The sequence below is a fragment of the Pogona vitticeps genome, chromosome 1, assembly GCF_051106095.1.
Source record: "Pogona vitticeps strain Pit_001003342236 chromosome 1, PviZW2.1, whole genome shotgun sequence".
NCBI lineage: Eukaryota > Metazoa > Chordata > Lepidosauria > Squamata > Agamidae > Pogona > Pogona vitticeps.
This window is the reverse complement of record NC_135783.1, coordinates 351272043-351297046: the sequence shown is the minus strand read 5'-3', so window position 1 is coordinate 351297046 and position 25004 is coordinate 351272043. Positions and strand designations below refer to the sequence as shown.

The 25004-nt window shown below is 47.0% G+C and overlaps 1 protein-coding gene across 2 annotated transcripts in view; it reads left to right on the top strand.

The window, feature by feature from the left end:
- FBXO34 (F-box protein 34) overlaps window positions 1–19261 on the top strand; it is a 74396-nt gene extending 55135 nt beyond the window's left edge. Inside the window, exons 3-4 of one of the 2 annotated variants that reach the window (XM_072986855.2) lie at window positions 13662–13773; window positions 16500–19261. In XM_072986855.2, coding sequence (XP_072842956.2) covers window positions 16510–18636 — 2127 coding nt within the window. In that variant the 5' untranslated portion in view covers window positions 13662–13773; window positions 16500–16509 and the 3' untranslated portion in view covers window positions 18637–19261. Of the gene's footprint in view, window positions 1–13661; window positions 13869–16499 lie in introns of those variants that run through there. The other variant, XM_078384052.1, reaches the window with a different exon arrangement.
- Window positions 19262–25004: the final 5743 nt, after the last annotated feature.

Sequence of the window (25004 nt, the reverse complement as noted above, 5' to 3'; positions counted from 1 at the left end):
AAAACAGTCTTTCAAAAGTACATCAGTCTTATATTTCAGTAGAGTGTTAATACTGTACCTCTAACGGGATCAAACAGTTCATTTAAGTTGCTTTTTTTAAAAAAAAATTGAATAATGTAAAAAAAGCAGCAAATTTGTGAATGTAATCCTCACAAATGCAAATTTTACAGGATTTATGAGAATACATAGCCTGTATGTTGAATGACCTTTGGAAGGCTGTCAGGAAGAATGATGTCAGAACAGAGAAGAAAAGTCACCGGATTATTTAGGAAGATTGCGAGGTCTCTTCAGGGTTGGACACTGAGTTTGGCTTTTCTTTCTTCCTTCCGTGTTTAGCTGAGCCAGCCTCCATGCTTATGACAACATATGCAAGCCATAGTATAATCTAAATAAGAGAAAAAAAGTTGGAATTCATGAAAACACCAGGAAGCATGAAACATGAATAGAAGAAGCCGTAAATACTGAGTCAAAGCTGAGCCATAATTTCATCACAAAAAAATGGTATTTCAGCCACCCTTCTCAAAGAGCGTGAACGCAATTCCATAATGGAAAACAACATATTATTGGTGCCACTCTTGAAAGGGCCTTTCCTTGCAGATCTGCCCAGCGCCTTACACAGAACTTGAAAAACATTATCTTTTTTGAACAACCAGCTCCCATAATCCCCCAACCATGGGAGTTGTGGTGTATTAAAACACATTCTCTCTATAGGCCACCTTTTTCCCAATAAGGGGATTCAAGGCAACTCAGAAGTATTTAGAATTAAAAACACAGTGCATTATACATTTAAAAACAAACTATAAAGCAGATTAAAATACACTGAATGATGAAAAACATGTAAAATGTAAAAAAAAAAACCTACCTTAAGAGATGGCAATGAATGCACAGAATCCTGTTATCCTTTTAGTCAGAGGGCAGGTGGTGCACAACAAATTGGCACAAGTTAAGAAGTCAATGTAGGCTTGTCATATTTACTTTTGAGTAGACTTGTCAAGGATTTCTGTTAGCAGCGCAGTTTTCTTTTTAACCTCAGACCTAAAACTATTGTTTCCGGTCTTCACGAAATGTTTGCAGCCTCCGTAAAGTTTTCCTTTGTAGCCGTGTGGTTGTGGGTGAAAGAGAAATACTGACGCCAGTCAGTTCTAGAGTCTACTACGTATTTTGTGTTGATGCTTCTGTTGAGACTCAAAACGATGTTCTTTTTGTCAATTCTAGCATTGGAAAGATACCTGCCTGTCATCTAGTTTAAACCCCTCCTCAGTACAGGAAGCTCGTAAAGCAGAACAAGCGTGTGGTGTTTTTGAACGCTAAATCTTGACCAGTGGGCCGTTTCTTGTTTTATTATTTATTTCTAAATGTTTAAGTCCCCTTTTGGCCTGAATGAAGGAAACTGGTGTTTAAAACTTAAGAACCATTTTTTAAAAAAACTTGGAAAACAGGCAGCAGAATAAAGAGCAGGGCAGAATTTTAGTTAAGAGTGTACGATTAATATTCTTCTTCCCATGCCATTATTACTTTAAAACAAAAGCGTAGCTGCAAGAGGTTTCAAGGGGGCTTTTCCTGTTTTAAAAAGAGCATTTTTTGTAAGGAATGGTTAAGAAGAGGTGGGTCGTGGAAGTGAGCATGGCCCTCCCAAGTTGTGTGTGTGTGCGTGTGTGCGTGCACGCCTTCATCCCTGGATTTCTGGACATTGCCTGCCCCAGCCTTGTGGATTAGATTCAAAACTGAAGCATTGGGGGGGGGGGTTTCAGGTTGCCTAAAGGCCCATGGCGTGGAGGGGGGGGGAAATGGTGGTGGTCAGGGTAGACCAAATGCAACCTTCCAGATGATGCTCAGCTACACCTTCCATCACCCTTGCCACTGATGAAGGTTGTTGGGAGTTCAGTCCAACCCCATTGAGAAAGATCTGCTTTGACCTCTCCACGTTTAACCCTTTCCCGTCTCTGTTACTGTATAGACTTTTGAGGTGGGGAGATGTTTCTACATTCTACAGTATATGCTTTTCTCTCCCCCACCTTGGTTGTTATGTGCCATCTGTTGACTCTGACTTATGGTCACCCAAGAAATGAGCAGACTCTAAAATATTTTGTCCTCAACACTGCCCTGCTCAAGCTCCTGTGGCTTCCTTTAGGGAGTCCGTCCATCTCATGTTCGGTATTCCTCTTTTCCTGCTGCCTTCTACTTTCCCCAGTGTTACTGTCTTTTGTAGAGACTCCCACCTTCTCATGAGGAGCCCAAAGTAAGACAGACCCAGGTTCAACATTTTTGCCTGCAGGGATCGTTCAGGCTTGATTTGATTTAGGACCCCACTTGTTCCTCTTTCTGGCAGTCCAGCATACAGTCAACCCTCGACTTACGAATGGCCCTAGTTACAAACATTTCGACTTACGAACCACTCTGATACGAAAATATGGACTCAACTTAAAAACTTGGATTCAAGTTACGAATGGAAAAAAGTGTGGGGAAGGCAATATACTCAACATTCCAATACATAACATAACCTTTTACATTTACATATACACATATACTTTAAGAGTCCATATCACTTCAACCGTTGTCTTCTGGTCTTCTGGATAAGGCGTCAGTAACACAGTTCATTGTCCATTTGACAACCTTACCCTCTAAGTCACTCATCCAAGCGGTTAGAGAGTGGGAAGAGACACCTGGGACTGTCTGGTATTGTCATTTTTAAATGTGAAATTTAGTTTTGGGTTAAACAGTGCTTGTGTAAAAGAGAGCTTGGTTTGAGTTAAAAATTGCTTGGGTAAAAACGTGCTTGGTTGCTTTAAAAGCTGCTTGTTTTGAAAAGGTGCCTGTTTTGGTGTAAAAGGTGCTTGATTTAAAAGTGTTCTTTTTAAACAGTGTTCGTTCGTTCCCGCCATGGTTTCCTGCCTTTTTTTTAAACCTACGCCATCTTAGGTTAAAAAGAAAAAAGAAAAAAATTTCTGCCCTTAATGGTAGGAACGAATTAACCAGCTTTGCATTAGGTCCTATGGGAACTAATGATTCGACTTACAAACCGCCCCTCGACCTAAGGACCAAAAACAGCCGGAACGGATTAATTGGTTTTCAGTACATTCCTATGGGAAATGCTGGTTCAACTTACAAACTTTTCGACTTAACAAACTTCCTTCCGGAACGGATTAAGTTCATAAGTCGAGGGTTGACTGTATCTACAAAGTTCTCCTCCAGCACCACATTTCAGATGAATTCGTTTCTTTCCTGTCAGCTTTCTTGATGGTCCAGCTTTCACATCCCATAAGTGGTGATCTGAAATATAAGAGTGTGGATTATCTTGTCCTCCAGTGACACATCCTGACACTTGATTATCTTCCCAAATTTGTTCATTGTTGTCCTTAGGGAAGTTTAAATTGTGGAAGCTGCTGGAGGAGGTTAACCCAATTTGATCCTGAAACAGCCCCAGATAAATTCGCTCAAATTCATCCTGTAGATGCAATAGCTAGTAATAGTGATGCGCTTTTGTTTCAGTATCAGCTGATGTCCCAGTTCTGTTTCCAGTGGTTGGATTGTATTCCTAATACAGTGGTGCCTCGCTAGACAGTTACCCCGCATGACAGTTTTTTCCCTAGACATTGACTTTTTGCATTTGCTATAGTGATTTGCAAAACAGTGATTCCTATGGCGGAATTTCGCTAGACAATGTTTGGTCCCTGCTTCGCAAACCGATTTTCGCTAGACGATGATTTTGACAGCTCCCTCCGCACTCGCAAAACAGGTGTTTTCAGGACCTAAGCCTCGCAAGACAGCGATTTAAACAGCTGATTTGCGGTTCGCAAAGCGCCTTTCCTATGGCTGATCTTCGCTCGACAACAATGATTCTTCCCTATTGGAATGCATTAAACAGGTTTCAATGCATTCCAATGGAGAAATGCTTTTCGCTAGACAATGATTTCGCTGAACAGCAATTTCAGTGGAACGGATTATCATCGTCTAGCGAGGTACCACTGTAGTGGAGGAAATTAACACACAACACACTTTGCCATTTTTGGGGGAATTTTTACGTTGAATTTAAAAATCAGTAAATGATGATGATGTACCATCAAGTCAGTTCTGAATTACGGTGACCCTTTGCAAAAGTTTTCTGGATAGAGAAGACTCAGAAGTGGTTTCCCATCCCCTTCGTCTCTGGGCACTTCTGGGATTGTACAGGTTGCCCAAGGCTACCCAGGCTGGCTCTTCTCCCTGGAGGTACGGTGGGGGAATCAAAAGTGGGGCATCCAACTGCTAACTAACCTCTAGCTCCTCTGCACTGAACTATCCATCCAGCTAAACATCACAAAGGACGATATGAAATGCCAAGAGCCAGGTGGTTGCACTGGGCATGAGCCAGCATTATGACCACATTGTTTCCATCCTTGTAACTTAAGTGCAAATTGAGACTCACTTGTTTATCACTTAATGACTACTGGAGTTGGCTCACACTGTCATCTGTGAGTTGTCATGTGTTGGCTAACTGAGTGACACACTGTGGAGCAGTCGTAAGACTTTTGAACAAGAGTCTTGAGAGCCAGGGTGGCCCAGAACATCTGCCTTCCAGCATACGCTAGCTAATTTTTCAGTTCTTTTTTACAGTCCTTCTGCTCTGCCTGTCTTGGTGGGTTGTCCATTTGTGCTGCGCCTTTTATCAGCACAGTTCGAACCCTCTGGTGGATTGGAAGTGTCTCGTTTCAAGATTCGAAGCACTGAAATCTTTCTAAACAGTGAGGGGTTCCCTGCTTCCGTAGTTAGACTCTGCCAAGGAGAATAGGTGGAAAATAAAACACAAGCGGTGTTTAACATTCATTAGGTGATGTAGTCACTTCCTTCTTTTGATGGAAAATTAGAAATCTAGGAGTTGGTTTTCTGCCTGTTCTATTCAGCCAAAACCTGCGTGTGATCTTTCTGAGTTGCACTCAGTTGTCTCTCTCCAGCATTGTCATCTCCTGGCATCTCCCTAGCTTTGATCCTTGTTTGTTTTGAACTCGAAAGGACTTTGTGAATGGCCCATCAGGTTGGCCTGCTTTGATTAGCAGAAGAGATTAAAATCTTTAATTGAATTTCCTGGTTTCACATCTTTGATTTTAACCACATCTCCCCCTCCCCTCGAAAAGCCTAATTATGCACATACATAAAAAACGGGCTGCAGCCATAAAGTGGGTCATTCTTATTGAGATCACCGAAAGGAGCGAGGGAGGCTTCATAAACAGCTTGTTCCCGATATAGAAAGCACATGTACATTCTTATGTGAAATAACTTTTGGGATCAGGGAAGAGGTATACTTGCAGGCAGGTAAAATCAGAAAGCCTATACCTTGGTTCTGTAGTGGGGACATAAATTTCACTTGTCTCCTTTTCATACAACTGTCGGCAGAATATAACATTGGTGAGAATGATTTTTGTACAAATAGTGCCAATAGCAGACAACGATGACAAGAGCTGCTTTGCTTCAGAGACTGTTAGGAATGAAACAGCATGGTGTGGGTTGCTTGTGTCTTTTTGTTCAAGCACACTGTCCTTCCTTCCTCATCCTGTGTGTGATTAGCTTCCCAGTGGGAAAGGACGCTAGTTTTGTGCAGACACATTTTGCAGAACTTGCACATACTTTTGTAAAGAAAAGAGCTCCTCATCTCACTCTTGCACTGGAGGTAAGGAATTTCAGAGAGAGAAAATTCCATTTCCAGCTGTCTCCTCATGTTAAAGTGGCTTGAAAATTAGATTAGATTAAATTAGATTAGGCATCCTTCAGTCTCAAGAGACTATGGTAACGTGCTCTGAGTAGAGGTCTTGGAACAATGTCTGTGTGGCTGAGAAGGCCAATTTGAGAGCGACAATCCCTACCACACTAAAGACAAACGCCATCCATCCCCTGTCCAGCTCCCTGATTTGGCTGGATTCAGGACGGCCTCTTTGCCTCAGCCTGCTGGACAAGGGTCTCTTCAAATTGGGAGAGGCTGTGATGCCACGCCTGCCTCCAGGCTGAACGCTCAGATGTCAGGGTTTCCCATCTGTTGAGGTCCATTCCTAAGGCCTTCAGATCCTGCTTGCAGAGATCCTTGTATCTCAGCTGTGGTCCCCCTCTGGGATGATTCCCCTGCACTAATTCTCTATACAGGAGATCTTTTGGAATCCAACCGTCAGCCATTCTCACGACGTGCCCAAGCCAACGTAGACGGCCTGAATCTATAAGAACAAAAAAACAATGAGCAAATAATCACAACATGTGTTGTCTGTTTGTCCGTCTGGGTAGAGTGGCTCCGAGTCATCTTTGCAGCACGTGGCTCTCCGGAAACCCCATCTGGGGTCATAAATGCAGCCGTGAGTTTTGACTGCAGGAGCATTCATGCGCTTCTTGGTTTCAAGCTCTTCTTCCGCTGGCCCTTTAGAATTTAGGGCCCACCTCTTAAAACAGAGGACCGTCCCAGGCTGTTTTGACTGTTTGTAACTTGAGCTGAGTTGTAGAAGGTATGCTCTGACCTTGACCCATGTCTTTGCTCGTTATTTTAAGGACACTATAGAAGTTGTGGCAAGCAAGTTCCACCCACCACCGCCTTTAGGAGTATCAGCCAAAATCCAAAAAAAAAACCCCACAATTCCATTCAGGAATGAGAGCACAGCGTGATTTTAGATTCGTAGGTTTAAGTTGTTTTTCTGGCCATGTTTTGTTTGACTCTAGTGTTTTTATGATAAAAATGCCTTTACTGCTGTTTTGATTATGCTTTATAATTGTAAGCTGCCATGGGGGCACGCCTGGCCAGCGGAGAGTCATGGTAACAGCAGCAGCAGGAACAACGACGACCGTAATTCTTACGTCAGACACACACCCTGGCTTTTGACATGTTTTTGGTGTTGACGGATTGATTTTAACAACAAGGAAAGGAAAGGAAAAATAAGCCGTAGGGGTCTTGTTCATAAAGGTTTTAACAATTGCTTCATGTGTTCCTACTGATGTTATTTGAGCACTATTTTTAGCAGGAAGGCAAGACAACAAGCAAGCAGCCAGACAAACAAACGTTCTTTATTAGCTTTATTGGACCTCTTCCTGTGACCCCCATTGACCCTTCTTTTCCCCATATCTTGCAGCACATAGTATTTGTTCATAGGAAAGGTAAAAGCAATATAGACAGAGCTGGACTAAATGTGCCAGTAAAGTTATTGGTACATGATGAAAACCAGTGGTTTCCAACCTTGGATAATCTAGATGTTCTTGGACTACACCCAGCTAGTGGCGAAGACTTCTGGGAGTTCTAGTCCAAGAACATCTGGGAACCAAGGTTGAGAGCCACTGATATAGAGGCTTGTTGTTGTTGTTTAGCTGTTTAGCCGTGTCCGACTGTTTGTGACCCCATGGGCCAGAGCATGCCAGGCCCTCCTGTCTTCCACTGCCTCCCGGAGTCGGGTCAAAGTCATGTTGGTCGCTTCGATGACCCTGTCCAGTCATCTTGTCCTCTGTCGTCCGGTTGTCCTCTTTCCCAACATCAGGGTCTTTTCCAGGGAGTCGTCTCTTCTCATGAGATGGCCAAAGGATTGGAGCCTCTGTTTCAGGATCTGTCCTTCCAGTGAGCACTCAGGGTTGATTTCCTTCAGAACGGATAGGTTGGTTCTCCTTGCAGTCCAGAGGACTCTCAAGAGCCTCCTCCAGCACCACAATTCAAAAGCATCAATTCTTCGGTATGGTCCAGCTCTCACTTCAGTACATCTCCACTGGAAAAACCATAGCTTTGACTATGGAGACCTTTGTTGGCAAAACAATGTCTCTGCTTTTTAAGATGCTGCCTAGGTTTGTCATCGCTTTCTGCCCAAGAAGCAGGCATCCATGGAGTTGCTTACATCCTTGGATGACAGCTTCCAAAAATCTTGGCCCAGTCCAGCTAGTGGCGAAGGCTTCTGGGAGTTCTAGTCCAAGAACGTCTGGGAACCAAGGTTGAGAACTGCTGATCTAGAGATGGGGGGTGGTTATGTGATAAAGAGTACAGCAGCCACATTGAGGAGACTGCTTAAAACCTCTATGGAGCATATTCCTTCTTCTATAATTTTGGTCCTTTTCTTTGCAACCTACAGCTCAACATTTTTCTTTAATTTTAATGACAGGCCTAACCTGTGACCCTTCATTTCCGTCGTTAATTTTTTTTTCCCTGCACAGGTCTCCCTGCTGAGCAAATGTTTGGTGGCTCTTGAGCCAGATCATTGGGGGAATTGTTAAGAAAAAGCGTGTGGAGCAACCGCAGTTGTGTCAGGCTACCCAAACTCCCGGGAGGTCGCTGGATCTCCGGAGAGCACGCCGCCGGGCTGAAATTTCCTGGGCATGTTTCTCTTGCCGGCCTTAGAGGTCACAGCGCATCTGTTCCGTGTGAGTCAGTTTTGCTGCAGCCGAACACGTGGCCAGACGGAGACAGATTGACCTCTGTGCTTGAGGATAAGCTCGGCCGTCTCCAAACCGGCAGCTGGTCTCTGCTCCCTTTCTCTCTTAACGGCACCATTAACTTGAAGAAAGAGTTGCTTCGGTGGTGGTGGTGGTGGCGGCAGCTGCTTTGCCAAACTCATAGGAGCTGCCTTTTAAAGAGGAACAATGAAAAGATCTGGCAGAATCTCTGTACTGGCAGGGCATTCCTGGATCTTAATCTTGCATTATAAACTCTCACCCCCACCCCCCCCCTGTGCTCTTCCTTTGCATGCCTTGATGACTTGTAGAAAACTAGCTCATTTTGTGTGTGTGTGTGTGTGTGTGTGTGTGTGTGTGTGTGTGTGTATACATATATATATTTTTAACTGTCATGCTTGCAGCGTATCACAGCAGTTCTTTCTCAGGGCTCTTCTGTTACCTGTTTTCAGGGTTTTGAATCTTTGCGGTTTTAAAAATGGTGATCAGATGCCGTGACAGTGTCTCTCTGGGCAGAAATGCAAGAGAAAAGTGGGTCCACGGAGACAGAGAGGTCTTCTGTTTTTAGTCCGTCCCCCCCCCATCTGTTTCACTGCTTCTTGCACCTAGGCCATCCCAGCAGGCAATCATTGAATCCCTTGGCACAGTGCTTAAACCGCAGTACTGCAGACAAGACTCTATTCGCGACCTGAGTTCAGTCCCAACAGGCTCAGTCAGCAGGCTCAAGGTTGACTCAGCATTCCATCCTTTTGGGATTGATAAACTTGAGTTCTGTGTTGATTGTCTTCTACTACAACTACTTGTCATCATCCTCTCCTTGGTGAGGTCAGGTTTCCGCTGCCACGCTACTGCAGTGACCAAGTTCAACAGAGCAAGTGGCCTGCTATCTTTGCTTTTGCTACATCAAAAGCCCGAACAAGTTGCCCATGGCAACCTTGGTCCATTTCTGGCTTGGAGGTCCAGCATGTCCTTCCTCCGTGTTTGTTTTGTACAGAGAAAATACCGAGCAAGACTGACCCCACAGACCAAGGGTGGAGGTAAGACTGTAGACCACAGGGCACCCCATGGCTATTGGCATTCTGGTCAGCTTTGAAACAGGAATAGGAACTCTCTTGAGTAGGGCTGGGGGCCCTTGGATCTCCAAGAGGTGGTGGACTGCAGTTCCCATCGTGCCTTCACATTGACCATGCTGTCTGGGGTCAAAGGCCATTGACGTCCAACAGCTTGGAGGCACCTCTCCAGCTGGTCTGTGATCTCCGGTTGTAGCTATAAATGAAGCGGATAAGTGCAGGTGGACGCAAGACACAGACCGTGATGTTTGCAGAGGAGTGCTCATGCCAGGCTAGGCACGATTGTACGTTATTCAGCTGAGTGGAAAACGCCTCTCTGTCTGCGGGTAGGAAGAAAATAAGCCACGGCTTCATGTGTGTTATCTTTGCAGAACAGATGGGACATGGCGTTCAACTTTTCCATGGTAGTTGCTCAGTCTCACCTTGTGGGAAGAGGGAGCCCCCAATAGTTGAGGATTTTTTTTAAAAACAGATCTCAACCTTTGTATTATCTGTTATCTCTCTGCAGCATTTTTCTGAAACAATTTTTTAAAGTCTGTGCTATACCTGCGTGCACAAACTTGCATATGAGTGAGTGTTCAGTCAGATATGGAAAGGGGGTTAACTTGTGTTTTTATATAAGAAGCCACTGGTCTCGCGTTGTCATTGTTTAGTCGTGTCCGACTCTTCGTGACCCCATGGACCAGAGCACACCAGGCCCTCCTGTCTTCCACTGCCTCCTGGAGTTAAGTCAAAGTCATGTTAGTAGCTTCGATGACCCTGTCCATCCATCTCATCCTCTATCGTCCCCTTCTCCTCTTGCCCTCACACTTTCCCAACATCAGGGTCTTTTCCAGGGAGTCTTCTCTTCTCATGAGATGGCCGAAGGATTGGAGCCTCAGCTTCAGGATCTGTCCTTCCAGTGAGCACTCAGGGTTGATTTCTTTTAAAATGGACAGGTTTGTTCTCCTTGCAGTCCAGGGGACTCTCAAGAGTCTCACCTTGGGCTTGCCTAAATTCAGTCATTGTTTTCTGGACCCCCCCCCCTGTGTTTGGGGTCCCAGTTCCAGTTTAAGGAAAGAAGGTCATTTGTGCGACTTCCACTCCCTTTTTGACCTTTAAGCTTTTTATGAAGAAGCATTTATTGGTTTGCCGTTTTTGCTGAAATAACAAGTTTGGATTGTCAAAGGGAAGGGAGTTAAAAGTTGCAAATCTCCTGGAAGAATCATAGGAGCAATAAAACACTGCTTCCAGAAGACCCAGAAAATGAAAACAATCAAGAAAACCAAGAAAAGCACAAGGTGCCGACTTCCCCACTGGCTACCTCCCATAAATCCTTGAAACAACTCTGTATTGATGACTTGTTAGATGCTGGAAATGGAAGCGAACTCTTCCCTCTTGCTGAAAACAGATTTGGTTCTGCTGGAGCAGCCAGGGAAAGTACACAGTCCCAACTCTCTTGTTGCATGCTGGCCCAAACAGCAAAAGAGATCCTTAGATAGTAAAAGAGGGGAGGCGTTATTTTCCAGCTTGGAACCCACTGGAGACTCCCAACTCTCCCAATACCGCAACTGGAGGAATCTTCAGTGCAAATCTAGTTAAAATGATAGGAGATCAGTGCCTTCTTAGGACAGAGACAGACTCTGTTATCTTCCAGCAGCTGAGCAAACCTAACCCGTAAAATCAACCTGCTGGAAGAGTTGTAAACTAGAACGATCAAGTCTGTATGTAAAAAGGAGGTAAATCTTCTTCCAACACAAAAAGGGACCCTATCTCTGCTGATGTTTGTCATCTAAAGCTGCGCATGAGGACTACAGATAGACCCGACATCGAGGGGAGCCTGTGGTAAGGGAAAAAACACCGGGTTGTGCTAGAAATAGTGCAGATCCCGGTAAACATAGGGTGTGAGAAACAGACGGGTATTAAACCTTCTTAGAAGCCCACAAGATCGGTCTTGAGAACTTTGCGACTCCCAAATTCCTTCTAGAAACGGAGGCTAGTAGTGACATCCCGGCAAACAACCTTTCCGCTGATGTGACTTCAGGTGAGACGGGTTTTTTAGCGACTTTCGGAACACATCCAACCAGAATCTTTCAGGATGAGAGCAAGTGACTGCCAGGGCGAAAGAAACCTGGGTGCTTCTTGTCCAAGGAGGGCTCCCTAAAGACACGGAAACACCTGCATTACAGACACTGATCTGGCGTCTGGAGGAGAAGGCCCTATGGATGTTAAATTTGGAACTCATGCCTCTGGTGACTTAATTAAAGAGATGAGGCAATCAGCACGGTTACTACTGTTGTTGTTGTTTAGTCGTTTAGTCGTGTCCGACTCTTTGTGACCCCATGGACCAGAGCACGCCAGGCCCTCCTGTCTTCCACGGCCTCCCAGACTTAGGTCAAATTCATGTTGGTCACTTCAATGACACTGTCCATCCATCTCGTCATCCCCTTCTCACCTTCACACTTTCCCAACATCAGGGTCTTTTCCAGGGAGTCTTCTCTTCTCATGAGATGGCCAAAGGATTGGAGCCTCAGCTTCAGGATCTGTCCTTCCAGTGAGCTCTCAGGGTGGATTTCTTTCAAAATGGGTAGGTTTTATCTCCTTGCAGTCCAGGGGACTCTCAAGAGCCTCCTCCAGCACCAAAATTCAAAAGCATCAGTTCTTCAGCAGTCAGCCTTCTTTATGGTCCAGCGCTCACTTCCATACATCGCTGCTGGAAAAACCATAGCTTTGACTATGCAGACTTTTGTTGGCAAGGTGATGTCTCTGCTTTTGAAGATGCTGTCGAGGTTTGTCATCGCTTTCCTCCCAAGAGGCAGGCATCTTTTAATTTCGTGGCTGCTGTCACCAATCTGCAATGATGGTGACACTTACTACTAGATAAAGCCAAACCCCTCAAGGATATTGTCAACTCTTAGTTCGATGAGAAACGTCTCTCTGGCCAAACTGGCTGATCCCTTTGGCCTAGAGTGTCACAGGGGAAACTATAATGACAAAGACTGGGCTCCTATGGACTGTGCCGGTCGCATCCGAGATCCCCAATGATTAGATGTGATCCAGTTTCCATTGGGAGTAGGAACAACACCTGAGGAAAGGAATCTTATTGAGCGATTCTCCGCCACTGAGGGAGGAAACGATCCCGAGGTCAGCTGTAATTAAAAAAAAAAGGAAAGTAATGGGAGACCAGATATAGAAGGTGTGGGCCCTGCCCCCTTTTGTCAGAAATTTCCTGCCAGAACACCTGCATGAGGCCACTTATTCTGATCCTTCCACCTGCGCCTGCCTTAGACGGACCAGGCTCCAAACTGGATTCTCCCACGTCTCCAGTTAGGGCCCAGAAGAAGCCTTGTTGGCAACCATTTGCTGCCGGTAGATGTCATTCAGATGTGGGAGGCTGTGAACTACAAGTCCCATCATGTCTCACTGTCAGTGGAGCAGTTGAGATTAATGGGGATTACAGTCCCTCCACTCTGTGCTGGGATGGTTGTGTTGGTCTTCCAGGTTCTCCCTGCTTGCTTCCGTTTTTTTTTTCCCCGGTGGTCATGGGGAGGGCTTTTGTGAACCCTGCCGAAGCAGACCGGTGTGCACGACGTACGTGCGCGTGCACACCCAGGAGCCTCTCCTCCGCCCACGAGCCCACTGAAGCCGACGGCTCTGAAACTCTGTGGCCGTACAGCCGTCTGTTCTTTCACAAAACTGAATATAGGGTCTGGAATTTGAAAAGTCAGCACTGCATTCTAGCACCGTTAGCAGTTCGCGGCTGTAAAGATCTGCTCCTCGCTGAGAGAGCCATCAAAAAAAGGCTGAAATGGGGTCTGTCATGATCCTGTATGGCAGCCAACTCCTGTTTGTTGTTATTGTGTTGTCTTTTAATGGAAAGCTGCCAGGTCCCGTAAGATCCTCGTCCGTCAGGGACGGCGGTTCTTCAGAGGGTGGGGGCAGACTGGGTGCCACCAGGGTTTGGGTTGAATAACTGGTTTTGGGTGCCAAAGATCTCAAGTTCAGTGCTGGCCATCTCCAGATCTGGCAAGGAAGGAATCCTGCCTGAAATTGTGGAGAGCTGCCGATAAGCCGGGGTGGTCTGTCGGAGACTAGGGAGAGACAGGGTGCAAGAGAAGGCGGCTTCCCTGGTTTGCGAAGGTTATTATGCATGATGCTACCCACGGAGGGAACGCCTGCATCCTTGATCCACATCCTTGATCACCATTTCTCCGTTTCTTTTTTTCTCTCTCCTAGTGGTCCTTCGGTGCCAAAGGCCCGGCCGGCGTTCTTCGTGTGGGGCGAGACCAGCTGACGCAGGAGCTCTGGCAGAGGGCCGAGATGGACTGAGCCGTGGCGATCCGCGGAGGTGCGGGGAGAGTTAACGATGAAGAGTTTCTGCCGAGCTGGGCTCCACCGGGAACTGCTGAACTCAGCCTCTTCCACGTTGCACCCTGTAAAACGGTACAGGAGGTGCCCCCCCTGTCCTTCCCAGCAAGCGAAAAGCTGCAGTCCCACTCTGCTGGATCACTCTTGCCCTTGATACAACCCACACCCACACACACACACACACAGCTTGGACCTTTCGAAATGTGCTGGACTACGGTGCCCATCATCTCTAGAGCCTTGGGGGGGAAGGATGCTAGGAATTGTAGTCACGGAGGTCAGGCTGTGTGCCACAGCAGCGCTTTGAAAGAAAGGCCCTCCCGGGAGGGAAATCTTTAAAGGAAACTTACGAGACCTATTTGGTGTTCTAGGGAAATGGGCGTTAAAAAAATGTGATGCAGGGAACCCACGTCAGAGTTACACTGTTGAAAGAAGGTGGGGTTTTTTAAGAAATAAAGGAGAGAAGTCTATCCACAGCTTTGTCAATATTGACAGAGCTATTTAAATATTAGTATCCTTTGGAGCTTAAAGTAGAAGCAAAGGTTCTAATAATTTAAAAAGCAAAGCAGTAGAACCGAAGAAGAAGAGCCCAGTGCTGGATCAGGCCGAGGGCCTCTCCAGTCCAGCTCCCTGGATTTCACCGTGGCCGCACCAGGTGCCTCTGGGAGCACATGAGAGATCACGAGATCCCCGTCTCCTGCATCTGGCCTTTGGAGGGACCTTTCTTCTCATCCTGGAGATTATAACATTCCCATCATGGCTTGTCACCTGCGATGGACTTTTCCTCCAAGAATTTGTCCAGTTCCCTTTAAAAGGCCTCTAGATGCCATCACCGCATCCTGTGGCAAGGAGTTCCACAGACTAACCACACGCTGGGTCAAGAAATCTTTTCTTTGATCCCTTCTCACTCTCCCAACCCTCCATTGGAGTGGATGTCCCCTGGTTCTGGTATGAATGGCAGCAATTTGTAAAATGTTCACTTGTTGGGCTTTCCTACCAAAGTTTCTTTCGCCTACTGCGGTGCTTTTTTTTATGCTCTCAGTGTGATAAACTTAATAAATACATGCAGCAAATCAAGGGGAGGGGGAACACCTTTCTTACAGTTCCTTTTTCTCAGGGTTTGACCTGTCGATGCCTGCATGCCAACTCTACGCAGAGCCACCCACTTTTCTCTCTCCAACCCCATCCCCTCCCCTCTTTTTCTCTTCCCATTCAGTGGGATCTTTTGGGGGGGGGGGGAGAGAAGCTACACTCAGCAGCCCACGTCTGAACTTGATGGCTTGCTTAAGTTGACCTTAAGACTTAAGGCCAGCTTAAGACCTGGCTCTTTAGGCAGGCTTTCCCTCCTATCATCACTTGATTATTTTTATTTTTTCCCCCCATCTTGAGCCCTATTACTATTGTTGCTTTTTATTTTATTATATGGTTTTTATTCCATTTTTTATTGTTAACCGCCCAGAGTAGACTTGTGTCTAGATAGGTGGGGTATAAATTTAATGAATAAATAAATAAATAAATTGCAGAGGCCTTTTGAAGTTTTACTGATGGCTGAAGGTTCTCCACCCCGCATTAAGCAGACCCACTTCTGAAATGTGTAGGATTTTGTGGTCCATAAGGATGGTCCTAACTGACACTTATAAACATCAAGAGAGAGAGAGAAAGACCATTAATAAGGGGAAATCCTGTTTGCCTTCAGTAAGTTATTAGTAGTCTGGATTCCAGGGGATCGGGTGAGGTAGACGTGGTTGTCCAGGAGCGTGGGTGGTACTCTGTTGAGCATCTGCCGAGCACGAATCCCTGCCAAAAGAGTAATGTAGCATGGCAGTGTTTGAAGAAGCCATGAAGAAAACCGGCCCTTGGAAGCAGCGCTGTGCCATGCTCTTATCTTGGCAAGACTTGGCTCGCTGCTCAGCAGGATTACAAGCCATAGACTTATTCCTGCTGGTGACGTCTCACCAGCGATGGCAGCCAGGGCAGGAAAGAGCGGTGCAAACTGGAGATTCTGGAGAACAGAATATAGCCGTAGAACGTTGTGGAAGAAGACGCGGCTGGCAACAGCAGCCGTTGCAATACCCTTCCTGCGATCAGTGAGTTTTGAGAAGCCCTCTGCCACTGAAGGAGTCCCCCCTTGATCCATCCAGGCAGGCACCCATCCTGTCTTCCCTCTGGCTTCAACCAGAAGCTTCCAAATGGGGAAGAGAAGAAGGCAGAGCTTGGAAAAGTTATTTGTCTGAACTATGATTGCCAGAATCCCCATCCTGTCAGGGGATTGTGGGAATGATGGTTCAGACCAAGGACCTTTCTCCAGGCTCTGAGTAAGATTGTATGTGGACCTGATTTCGCAAAGCCAGGGTTGACGATGAATCCTTTCTAAGTTTTTCTAGGTGGAGAGAAGTGGTTTCCCTTTCTCTTCTTCTGGGGTCATTCTGCGACTTTGCAGTTTGCCCAAGGCTACACAGGCTGGCTGTACTCCTATTCATAAGAGGCACAGTGGGGGAATTGAACTCGCTGCCTCTGGTTCCATAGCCAGATACTTAAACCATTCAGCCGTCCAGCCAGCTCAGTCACAAATTAAAGAAGATGCTAAGGATCCCTTGGCACATTTCATTTTGATACCTGACGAAATCTTCCTCTCTAAGCAACTATGTTCATAATTCCGCAACTGTGGTTTTTAAACCCGTGTATCTTTTGTCTTGTTCTCTTTCTTAGAATATCTGGCATGCATTTGAAGCCATATCTGAAATTGCAAAAGAAAGAGAGGTCCCTTGAAATAAGCCCAGACTCTCCACGAAGCCCCCCAATGAGCCAGCAGAGAGTGGGAAATGAGGAAAAACCGGACAGCCCCGCGCCTGGCCTCTTCCCAAACCCGCCTCTCCGGAAGCCCCTGGGAAGCCTCTCTCCCAACACGATCTGCCGCAGGAACGAGAGAAAAAGCCATCCGGAAGGAGAGCCCAGCATCAAGGAGAGGAGAGCCGCCCTGGCCCCTACCATCCACCAGGGTGATGATGGAGAAGGACCTCTGGACATTTGGGCGGTCGTGAAGCCAGGGAACACCAAGGAGAAGATTGCCTTCTTCGCGGCCCAGCAGTGCAGTGACCACCGGGTGTCTTCCATGAAGAGCAAGAGCAGCTGGGACATTGAAGGGAGGGCGACCAAGCGCCGGAAAAAGTCGCTCGACATCAAGAGGGCAAAGGTCCACCTGGAGAGGGCGCGAGAGGCCAGCGGGAGGTGCCCCCCGCCCGAGCCCTTTGCCTGCAGCATCGAGCATTGCTCTGTCCATAATGTGAATGAAAGCGGGGAGGGGGGGTTCCCGGGCCGCCCCCTGTCGGTCGTCGAGATGGTTGCTTTCCTAGAACAAAGGGCGAGCGTTTTGCTGGCCGGCTGCACCAAAAACTGCCCCAGTGCCTCGGCCATGACCAGGGGCCCTGGGCAATCTAAAGCCCAGAGCGCTCCTGCTCCCGGACCGTTTCCTGCCTTAGGGGCGCCCGAGGCCCCATCGGAAAAAGACCCCAGCGCGAGCGGTGACGGAGAAGCCCAAGCCGAGCCCGTGCGGGTGTTAGAGATGGTCGCCAGGCTTGAATCAGAGTGCCTGAGGCGTCAGAGCGAACAGGAAGCCGGGAGCCTGTCCCGGAACAACAGTTTTCGGCGGAACGTCGGCAGGGTGTTGCTGGCGAGCGGGACGGCCCCGGAACCCGAGGCCGGGGAGGCGTCCAGCGGAGTCCTCCGCCGGGAAGAGTGCGGCGGAGAGGACGACAGCTGGGGATCAAAGTGCAGCTTGTCAGTGGAGCACGGTTTATGGGAAAGCCCATTGACGGATCAGTCGTCTTCCCTCCCAGGACCCCATGACAGGAAGAACGAAGCGAAACTGTGCCAGGGAGACGCAGACAAAGCTGGCGGCCCTCCATGCAACTCTGGGGAGATCACTGCGCCCCGACCCTTTGCATATCCAGAAGCTGTTCCGAGGCGGCCTTGTGACTGGCAGAGCAGATCCCCAGCTCCGGACGGTACACCAAGGGAGCCGACAGCTTGTCCGGATCTCAGCCCGAACGTGCAAATGCGAGGCTCTGTCAGTATTAGCCTGTCGGTCGCCAGGGCGGAGCCAGGTTGCCGGAAAAGCCAGCTTCCGGACTCCAGCTGCGGGGAAGACGCTCTTCCTGGGAGGCTGTTTTTGCTTCTCTCTGCACATGAAATTCCCGGCGAGATCCAGCCGGAGGATGAAGAAGCCTCTCCGGAAGAGCGTTCAGGAATCGCGGCAGGGAAGGATGCCTCCCCTGTGGAGGAGCCACACTCCGCCAGCCACGTTTCCGGAGGGATCCTGCCGTCTCCTCCCGAGGGCGCTTTGCAGAGCGTGGGCTCTCCGGGTCTGAAGAGGCAGAGGTCCCACGACTTTCTGGAGACGAGGTTTAAGATCCAGCAGCTGTTGGAACCCCAGCAGTACCTGGTTTTCCTGCCCCACCATATCATCGTGAAAATCTTTGGCTTGCTGCCCACCCGGAGCCTCGTGGCTCTCAAATGCACTTGTGGCTATTTCAAGTTCGTCATTGAATACTACAATATCAGGCCGGCGGACTCTCGCTGGGTGCGCGACCCTCGCTACCGGGAAGACCCTTGCAAGCAGTGTAAGAAGAAGTACATCAGGGGGGACGTCTCCCTGTGCCGGTGGCACCCCAAACCCTACTGCCAGGCGCTGCCGTACGGCCCCGGGTACTGGATGTGCTGCCATCGATCCCAGAAGAGCGTTCCCGGCTGCAAACTCGGCCTTCATGACAATCACTGGGTCCCTGCTTGCCACAGCTTTAACCGGGCCATTCACAAGAAATCGAGGGAAATGGATGAGGACTGTTAACACCCCCCCCCCGGCACCATCTCTGGTGGAAGGAGAATTCCACGCCTTGTGATGTTTACACTGTATATAATATGTGGGTGGTTTGTTTTTTTTTTCTTCCCTCTCCCTTCCAGAGGGCTAGGAGACTGCACAGACTTTTAAATCACAAAAGCCTTTCACCTGCTAGAGGAGAAATAGCCTTAGGCCACATCTGTGCACATATTAAAGCTCTGGAAAGCTCTCTGTCTGGTAAGAGTGTCTGACAGCTAGATGACCAACATTCAAGTGCTACAACGCAGCTACAGGGGTGTTGCGACAACAAACCCGTGTTTTAAAGTGTCTCATTTTCAAATCTGTATATCCTGTATAAAATATATATATATATATATTATATATATAAAATGTTTCTGAAAGGAAACTCTAAATAGGTAAAGATCAATCTTCAGAAAAGATGGTTTAACTGGACAACCTTAAACTAGGCTAGAACAAATATTTGTTATATCCTAGGGTGGAAAGAAAGAAATCAGGAATATTATCAGATAGCAAAGAGTATGAAGAAAGGCTCTAAGTCCACTCTACCCACCTTGCCTGGTTTCTGGGGTTTTTTTGTTTTGTTTTTTTACTTTAATAAAATGTGCATTCTAAATCTGCCTCTTTCTTTTCCCCTTATCCCCTAAAATAAAAACAACGTATTGCAGGTTTTGTGGACAGAGAAGGGTAATGTATGTTGGAAGGGTTAGAGACTAGTGGATGTTTCAAAACTGTGAAAATGAATACGTTGAATCCACAGTGAAATCTGCAAATAGAGGAAAATGGATGCGTATTTGCCCATCTTTGGGACTTCTTTGCCACAGAGTGCTGGCAGTGGCTTCCTACGCTCACTGGTGGGTCTTGTGAGTTTTTCAGCCATTTCACAAAGTCTCCTGTCAAAATTAAGAGGAGGTTGAACACTTTTGAGCCGTAGCAAATGGTAGAGATTTTAACCACACATACACCACTGTCTGTGAAGCGACCCTAAGTAGAGATGGGGCCCCAGTTGCTTTGTGCCGGGTCGTTTCAAGTTGGTGCTGCACCACAGCTGCCCTTCCTTCCCTTCCCCCACCCCCAGCCAGCTCCCCCACTCACTAGCTGGCGTGTGCGACTCATCTCCTCGTTGTTGGATGGTCCTGTCCCGGCAGGAGTTCCTTCTTCCCTCCTCTGCCTCCTCTGGCAGCCGCCCACTTCGACAAGGAGGCAGGGCAGGGATGCCTATAGCACTTGGGACGACCCGGCACGAAGTGATGCATGCCCATCTCTACCCCTAACCTTAGGCTGGGAAACCCGATTTTCCTTTAACCAGCACCTTGTCTGAAGCTGTCAATGGGATCTTTGCTCAGGAAAAAAAAAGCTGTTCCAATCTGTATGTTCAGTGCGATCAATGCTTTGATTTACGATTCCACAGTAAATGTTTATAAACAGTTTATGTGCTACCAACGGCTTGCCTTTTGACTCCTGCTTATTCGGTGATTTAATCCGTGGACCACAACTCTGACCCTCGTTCTGTTTATTGAGACTTACACCTGCAAAAGGTATGTGAATTGTGCACCCCCCAAAAGGGGGCAAAACCCTGCCAAAACCCACCAGCCCCCCCCCCCCGAGCACATTCTCCTTGACTGGGCAGAGAGCTTCCTATAGTCAGCTCTTGCTCACCCATCTTCAGAGATATTTGTAAACATTGCCTAAGATGGGTGTGAAAGAACATGCTCCGGCCAGGAATGGTTGAGTACCAACTTGCAGCAGAATGTCCACCAAATTTTACGTGGTCCAGTACCATGAATAATCATTGTAGTGACGGTTGGGCAGGGTGCATCAGTATTGTGCGTGATGCAAAATGAGGAGTGGTCTGCAGGCATTTTAGTCAAGCGGTCTGCGGTCACCCAGCAAGTTTGATGGCCAAGTGGATGGAACTGGAACCAGGTCCACCACATTGGCATTCCATCCCGATATACTGAGTCTTGAACCTTAAGGGCTGAGCGATGCACAAGAGAGAAACGTTCTGTTTCAGCAGACATGCTTATGACATAACTGGAAAAATTTAACGATACAGTAGGACCCCCTTGTATCAGTGGGGGGGTTGGTTTGAAGCCCTCTCAAGGATGCCAGAAAACATGGATTATAGCTAACGTGGTATCATACTCCCCCTAGTGGCTATTTCCGGTAACTTCACCTTTAGAAATACATATTTATTGGGTTTTTCTTTTAATATTTTCAGACTGTGGATCAGTGAATCAGCAGATACTGATCCTGTAGATAACAGGGGTCCTACTGTCATGCCTGAAAGAAAGAACTTACTGGCTGAAAGACTGCAGAACGACCCAAGAGTCTTACGGCATATTAACAGACTAACAAACTTCTTGAAGACGGGACCTTCCGGCAGCTGCATGGGACATAGATAGCCTCAGCAGTCAGATGGTTATACACATCCAGGAAGGAATGTGTATGGAAATAAAAAAATCATTACGGGAGGAGTGTAGCATATTAATCGAATTGCTTTACTATTACATTTCCTCTTCCTCCCCCTCCCCCACGTGTGCAAATGACTATCTCTTGAGCTGACTCCCCCCCCCCCAATGAGGAAGCAGTCTTAGCAGCTCTCCATGGTTGGTGTTATTTTAGCCCTACTTGGGTGTGGCAAATTTGAACTCAGAACCTCTGGTATGAAAAGCAGATGCCCTGCCATGGAATTATGAGCCTGTGGCAAAGATAAATATATAATTTGCATTTCTTTGAAACTTTTACGAAACCCTGTTCTTCCCCACCCAGTTACAAGCCCATGCCTCTCTGCTTTTAATCTTTTTTTAAAAAAAGAACTGCATAAGCAATAGTCTGAATTCATAGCTTTATTGGAAGTGCCTGAGCTTCTGGGCTCTGAAGCCCTTTGTTCAAATTTTTGAGCGCTTGGATAATGGGGTCGAACCTTCTTGATTCTTGCACGGCTGTGAACAGACACACCTTCCCCTTCAAGAAATCTCCTTTGGGGTTTGTTGTGAGTAAAACTAAGTCTTTCTGTCCAACCCAGGTATGAAAAAAGCTGCAGATACTCAAATTTAAAAGAACATCCCTTCCAAATACATATGTAATGCAGGCCCTCACCCTTCTAAATTTTAACCCACAAAGCCAGTCTTGCTCCCTCCACATATCCAACTGGCCCCGAAGATCCAGGATTTGATGGTTGTTGTGGGTTTTTCGGGTTCATCACCCAGGATTTCCTAAGAAATAGGGTGTGCTTGGGAATGAGAGCAAGGTGCCTGTGAAAAGTGAGAGCCTGTTTCCCTTGAGAAGGACCCAAGGAGTTGAGCACCTCCCACCCCTAGTAGATTAGGCATCCTTCAGTCTCGAGAGGCGATGGTCATGTGCTCAGAATAGAGGTCTTGGAACAGCGTCTAGTGGGGTTGAGGAGGCCAATTCGAGAGTGACCATCCCTTCCACACTGAAGACAAATACAATCTGTCCCTCGTCCACCTCCCTGATTTTGCTGCTTTCGGGATGGCCTCTTTGCCTTGGCCTGCTGGACAAGGGTCTCTTCAAATTGGGAGAGGCCATGATGCAACGCCTGCCTCCAGGCTGAGCACTCAGAGGTCAAGGTTTCCCATCATTTGAGGTCCATTCCTAAGGCCTTCAGATCCCGCTTGCAGATCTCCTTGTATCGCAGCTGTGGTCTCCCTCTGGGGCGATTTCCCTGCACTAATTCTCCATACAGGAGATCTTTTGGAATCCGACCATCAGCCACTCTAATGACATGCCCAAGCCAACATGCTAACAATTCCAGCTCATTCTAGGACTACCCTATTTGGAACTTTGTCCTGCCAGGTGATACAAAAACATTGGAGACAACGCATATGGAAGGTGTTCAGCTTCCTCTCCTGCCTTGCACAAAGGGTCCAGGGCTCACTGCAGTACAGGAGTGTGCTCAGGACACAGGCTCTATAGACCTGGATCTTGGTATATGTCATCAGCTTTTTATTAAGCCAGACTCCTACCCCTAAGAGCTGTCACATTTTGCTTCTTTAGCAACACTCAGATTGCATTGTTGCCACTCATGCAGTGGTGGGTTCTTGCTCTGTCCTGTCATTCCCTTCCTGTGAGCGCACAATCGGTTGCTTCTTCACCTTCCATGCCAGTAGAATAAGGTAACTTTGCTGTTTGCCGGAATCATCACAATATGGACACCACATAACAGTGTGACTGTCAAGGTTTTAGTTTGTAGAAAACTATCTAGGTGTGACTCAAAGCTTTGAAAGATTGCAGTTGCAAAAGTACAGTTTACCAGCCTAAGACTCATAGGTATTAAAAGAGAATGTCCATAAGTTTAAAGACTTTAAATTACACCCATGGGTTTTCTTGATCATCTGAACAAGGTATGGAACAAGGTCTTCAAGCCCGATGATGTGCCAACATCTTTCCATCATCCACTCAAGTAAGAGCATGATCAAACAGGATACATGCATAGGCAGGGCTGTGGAGGAAGAAAACCTGCAAGAAATCTCCCACTCCCATTTATAACTACAGTAGGACCCTCCCATATCCTATATCCATATCCATATATGCGCATTACCAGATCTCTTCACTAGAGGGTGCCAGAGACCACTAGCATGGTTTCTAGTTCCTAGTGGCCAGTTCTGGTAATACATGTGAAAAATTCTGGATTTTAAAAATATTTACTATTTTCAGACATGGGTAGGTGTAACCATGGATACCTATCCTGTGGATACAGGGGTCCTACAGTACAAACTTTTCAACAAAAGGCAGTATCTCTGGGACTCTTTAGAGATTCTGCCCATCCAGGGTATCTCATGGAAGGAATGCAACTAGAGAATCCCGTACTGCTTTTCACGAGCGGTGAAACTGCCTGTGCCTAAGCAGGGATCCCTAGATAAAGGCCAGAGCAATTAGGCAACCTGGAGCCCTCCAGATAGTTTAGTACCACATCTCCCATCATGTCTGTTCACTGGTCATGATGGAAGTTGCCATCCGGAACACCTAGAAAGCATATCCTGCGGATTCCTTTGAAAGCATATCAAGGATTCCTTGATACAGAAACGGTCTCTGTCAATAACAAAGAGTATTAATAACAGAAGAAAAATCAAATCAGCCAACCTTAGAAAAAACGCCTGTCAAAGATTTATTGCAATAATACAATAAGGTGTTGTTTTTTAAAAAAGACACATACACACACCCATCTGTGTTCAGTTATAACCCTAACGTTTTGAAAGCAGCACCACGTGGTGAAGATCTTTGACTGGAGCTGTGAAATGCTTCTCTTTTGGAGGATCTGTTTCCAGAGAGCAGGGCCCTCATGTCAACAGCTCCCCAAAACGTCTTTGAGGGCTTGGCCCTAAGTGTGCCCTCCTCCGTCCGCTTGCAGCGTCACAAGGTACAATTTCACAAAATGTCCATCTTGCATCTTCCCTGACAGGGACTTTATCGCCGTCCAGTTATGAAGAACATTGCACGGACGCGCGATCCAGATGTGTGTATATGTTTTAAAAAATTATTTCGAAAGGAAACAAAACAAAATCATCGTTATAAACATTTTTTTAAAATTGAAACGTTGATAGGGGCCTCCAGTTGGGCGGCCTCTGAATGGATGCTACACTATTGCAAGAGAGAGGCATCGTTTGTAAGACAAGGGAACACGGGTCAACGTCCCGGGGGCTTCGTGGCCCAACGGTATTCAACTGGGCTCGGTTCGCCAGAGTTGAACTGGAAAATGGCTTCCTCACACAGACTTTGAGGGTGTCTTTTGTTTAACCAAACCATAAATGAGCAGCAGAAAAGTTGATTCACAACAGAGGTGGGAGAACACAAAGGTATTTTTTTCCATGGGGAAGGACTCCGGCTAAGTATAGGTGTGCCACCCTCCAGTGCCATCAAATTTTATACCAGGCAGCCTCTTACCGACTATTAATAAAGTGCCTTTCTAAAAAGAACCCCCAACATTGTTAGACACTGGAAGGGCTTGCAGGACAATTCGTCACCCCACCCCAACCATGCACACATTCTTCATGATTCTCCCATCCCCTGCAGCTTCAACCAAAGTCAATAATGATGCAAACGACCCACAACCTTTACAGGGTTCCTAAATTCGCCTTTGGCAACTGGGAAAAATCTCACTGTGAGGGTTCAGGATCAAAAGACAGAACGAGCAGAATCTTTGGTTTAGAGGAACAGAAATCGGAGCCACGAAGCCTCCCCTCCTTCCGTCGATCGCCGGAGCTGCTGCTCCTCTGCAAGAGCCACCTGGTTGAGAGATGGTAGAGCCTCACGGAATTATTTCACTCTCAATTCCAGGCCAAAATGGAACAGTCTGCTTCAGAGAAATTCACGAAACGCACCTGCCCGGCACTGAT